Source organism: Gloeophyllum trabeum (assembly GCF_000344685.1).
Source record: "Gloeophyllum trabeum ATCC 11539 unplaced genomic scaffold GLOTRscaffold_00001, whole genome shotgun sequence".
NCBI lineage: Eukaryota > Fungi > Basidiomycota > Agaricomycetes > Gloeophyllales > Gloeophyllaceae > Gloeophyllum > Gloeophyllum trabeum.
In genome coordinates, this window is record NW_006920410.1 from 4,045,417 (window position 1) to 4,049,366 (window position 3,950).

Here is a 3,950-nt window from a genome sequence, read left to right on the forward strand (position 1 = left end):
ATTATTGTACAAGGGCACGGAGCTCATGTGGGTCAGTGACATCATAGGTGGAGCTCAGTAGGATTATAGATATTCCACATAGCTTAGTCAGCCTATGGGCCACAGTGTATATAAACCCTGCAGCTCTGCTGCCTAATGACAAGGGTCGTTTATACGAGCTTTACCAGTACCTACAGCATCCAACCAATACAGGTGAGTTGTGTAGGGCGCACTGTGCGTGCTGCTGCCTCCATAACTCTTCATCAACTCTTAAGACCAGGAAGCTGACAATGATGTTCAGCCTCCATGTGCTAAATGCTACACACAAGCCTTTCGATCAGATATCCCACATCTAGCACCACCGAAATGAAACCACCGAGAGTGGAGTGAAGGACTGTGGGTCAAATGAAGACAACACTGCCACTGGCACTGGTAGGGAACTGCACGGGTACACCCGTGGGTGTCCAAACGTGTCCCCGTATTGTATAGCACCCGCGATGAAACCCGCATCAATGGGTCGGGTACGGTCATGCAGGCACCCGCGGGTCTCGGTTTCGAAAGCGTATCGAACAACACGTTTTCGAGACCCGCCAGGTCACAGGTACAACCAAATGCAGCCCGTACCCATACCCGCGTGGGTTACCCATACCCATGCAGTTCACTACAGCCACGAATGTGGAAGATAAGAACGAGTGACTGTAATATAAGCTCGATTTGTGGGTACACGCACCTCACAAAGCTCACTTTTTCATATGAGACCTGCTGACGCACACATACACCCACAGGTGTTCCGAGGCAAACCTGCGTCGGCAGGTTGGGTACGGGTACACAGGTACCGGCTCGAAAGCATGTTTGATGACGCATTTTCGAGACCCGGTGGGTCACGAGCACCAACGCGACCCGTGCCCATACCCGCCAGTGCCCCTACCCATGGCCCAGATGGGTTACCCGAACCTGTGCATTTCACTACCTGCTGTTTATGACTTGAGACCATGTTAGTGAGATGGGAGCAGTCGGAGCAGCAATATGAATGTAGTACCTGAATATGCAGAGATCACATACCTCCACTCCCAAGCCATCTTTCGAGTCTCAAGCACTTGAAGGGACGTAATATTTGATGTATCCAAGATGTGGCAGTACATCCCGAAAGTGGAGTCACAGTTCATTTGCTCATGAGATCACGAGCTGAAGGTCGGCGCTGGGAGCATTGACAGGCAACTCATTGTGAGTGCCAGGAAGGCATAAGTGACTTCCAAAGCAAGTGCTGCAAAGCGAGCACAGCAAGCTGCTGCAAGAGGGATGTTCGACGTCGCTCATTGACCCGACGCAGCTCGGCCGAGATGACGTCATAGAATGGAACAAACCTAACCCCCGTCAAGGATAAAAGGCATCTGTCGCCTCACCCAACCTCAACGCTCAAAACCAGGGCTCGAGTGAACCTTTAGCATGGGGCTTTGCACGGTGTTGATGGGTGTTAGTGGTAAGTCATAATTATGGTTATATTGTGGTTAGTTATTCTGGAGGTGGGAAGCACAGTGTGTCACAGGTAAGAGCTGGCCACAGCATCGAGTTCTACAGATAACTGACTGATGGCGGCATTCTGCAGTGAGATTTAGATCAGTTTATGAGATAGTTACAATCTTGTGTATCTTAGAGACTAGAATGCATTGTATTGATTACTTATATTCAGTACAGTACATGCTTCCATGCTTATATGTGTGAAACTCTTGCTGCAGCAGAGAAGAATCATGTGTTGCAATACCATTTGCCTATTGGGACCTACAGCTGCCTACATAGCCAATGTAAACTACAGGCCTACCGGCCTCTGAGCCAACATACACCAACATAAACCTGGGGTTGCCTTTCATGACCCACATATCCGGGGGTATGCTACTTGCCAACCCCTGCTATGTCAGCTACAGAGGTTGACATAGGATAATAATGTTTTGCTGATGTTATGGCTATGCTCGGGCAGGTGACCTTGCAGAGTTATTGGATGTCTTTGTTCGAGGTGATCGGTATTCGCTTGTTGCTGCTCTTATGAAGGGAGGCTGTATTGCGGCCTCAGTTGTGCCAGGTTCATTCGACTCATATCAGTTCTTTGATTTTATAGCTGAAGAAGTTGTAGGTCCTGTACTCCAACCTACCATCACTCTGACATAGTCTTTGAAATAGCTTCCTCTCATGAATCCCTTTCCTGACACAAGATCTATCCTGGTCATCGATAATTGCCATATTCACCATAACGATGCACTGAGGGATCTTGTTTGTGCCGCTGGTGAGCAAACTCTCCCTACTGCTTGCACCTGCAAGCTGATCTCTTCTTAGGTTGTCTTCTCCTTTATCTTCCGCCTTAATCTCCGGACTTGAATCCAATCGAAGAATCCTTTTCGGTTCGTAAGTTTTGTCCATGCCACATTGTGTTGTTACTGCTAATAGTCCCGATAAGTGAAAGCTCATATTCGTCGCCATGAGCAAGAGATGCGTGCTGCTGAAGATCCCATTCTCGCACTACTAGATGCATGTTCCTGTATCACTCCAAATCATGCTGAAGGATGGCTACAACACGCAGGCTACATTGTTTGACAGAATGACAACTAGTTACACATTACAGTGACAAAAGGATGTACAATAGCAATGGAATAAGAGCTTGACAGTATTGAGGGAGTGAACTGAAGCAAAGAAAAGAAAGCTGCAACGGAGGAGACAATGAGACAAGCACAAGACAGTACGACGGTAGAGAGGGCAGGACTAGCATGTCGACAAGGTCAGACAAAGCACATATTGCAGACATCCTCGATGAAGGCATGATGCTTCTTGACGAACCAGTCCCATGACAAGGTCGTGAAACCAGAACTGCTCCAGTCTTCACGAGGTAGTGTTTCGACTCCACAGTCGCTGGGTACATAGTTGAGAGCCTGCAGCTTAGCAAAATCACTGTCCGAGACCTTGTAAACATGACAGAACTCATCCAGGGCGATTTACAGGGGAGCTCAGGCACATCACTGCTAGCGGGAATGGCATGCAGCGGGTGCTGGACTGGATAGCCACCAAAACCAAACTGGGGAGCGGGACCACCAAACCAAGGATTTGTGAAGGGCATCTGGAAGGGCTGGAAAGACTGAATTTGATTCATAAGCTGTTGATTTTGGAAGAGAACATGTTGCATAAAGAGATTCTGATCACTCCCAGGAACGGCAGGCTGGACTGCCGGAGCGAAGGTGGGCTGGACTTATTCTCGCCATCGATGTAGAATACTTCAACTTTCTTCTGCTCGATGACTTCCCTGATGTAATGGTAGCGAATGTCAATATGTTTAGACCTTCGCTCGGTGACTGGATTAGATGCAAGGAATATAGATCCTTGGTTGTCACCGCAAATAGGAATGGGACCGAGTTGGTAGCCTAACTCATCGAAGAGTTGTCTAACCCATACACATTGGCGGCTACAATCACTGAGCACCATGTACTCGGCTTCAGTGGAGGATAGCGCAACAGTTTTCTGCGCTCTAGACTGCCAACTGAATATGCCATTGGCTAATTTAAGGAAGTAACCGGTTTGGGACTTCCTGGTACTGGGGTCTGTTGCCCAGTCCGAATCAGTGCACGCAGTAATACCAAGTCCACTAGCACCATCAAAAGCTAGTGTGTAATTACGAGTCCCGATTAGATAGTGGCAGATATACAGTGTTTTGTCTAAATGGGCTTGAGATGGATTAGCAGCAAATTGCGCTAACTTGGTAACTGCATAGCTGATATCCGGTCGAGTTCCGAGCATAATATAGAGCAAGGAACCGATCACAGTTTGGAACCGGCTACGAAGAGTAGGATTGACCGGGCCATTGTGAGGCTCAGGTCGATAGCCTGCAGGGAGAGGAGTTGGTGCAGATTTTGCATTCTGCATGCCACAACGCTGCAGCACTTTATCAAGGTAGGTGATCTGATCGAGATGAATCTCTCGGCCTTGCCTTG

At 48.3% G+C, this 3,950-nt stretch overlaps 2 protein-coding genes across 2 annotated transcripts in view; one reads left to right on the forward strand and one right to left on the reverse strand.

Annotated features, from left to right (window-relative positions):
- The window catches only part of GLOTRDRAFT_31261 (uncharacterized protein), a gene marked incomplete at both ends in the record, with an annotated part of 9,766 nt that extends 7,459 nt beyond the window's left edge, over positions 1–2,307 (forward strand). The window contains 2 exons of the mRNA XM_007862049.1: positions 1,991–2,103; positions 2,155–2,307. Coding sequence (XP_007860240.1) covers positions 1,991–2,103; positions 2,155–2,307 — 266 coding nt within the window. The remainder of the gene's footprint in view (positions 1–1,990; positions 2,104–2,154) is intronic.
- Positions 2,308–2,747: 440 nt separating this feature from the next.
- On the reverse strand, positions 2,748–3,082 carry GLOTRDRAFT_125022 (uncharacterized protein; the record flags this gene model as incomplete). Its single annotated transcript, XM_007863309.1, has 2 exons — positions 2,748–2,927; positions 2,981–3,082. The coding sequence occupies 2 exons, from the start codon at positions 3,080–3,082 to the stop codon at positions 2,748–2,750; spliced, it is 282 nt and encodes a 93-aa protein (XP_007861500.1).
- Between the last annotated feature and the right edge of the window lie 868 nt (positions 3,083–3,950).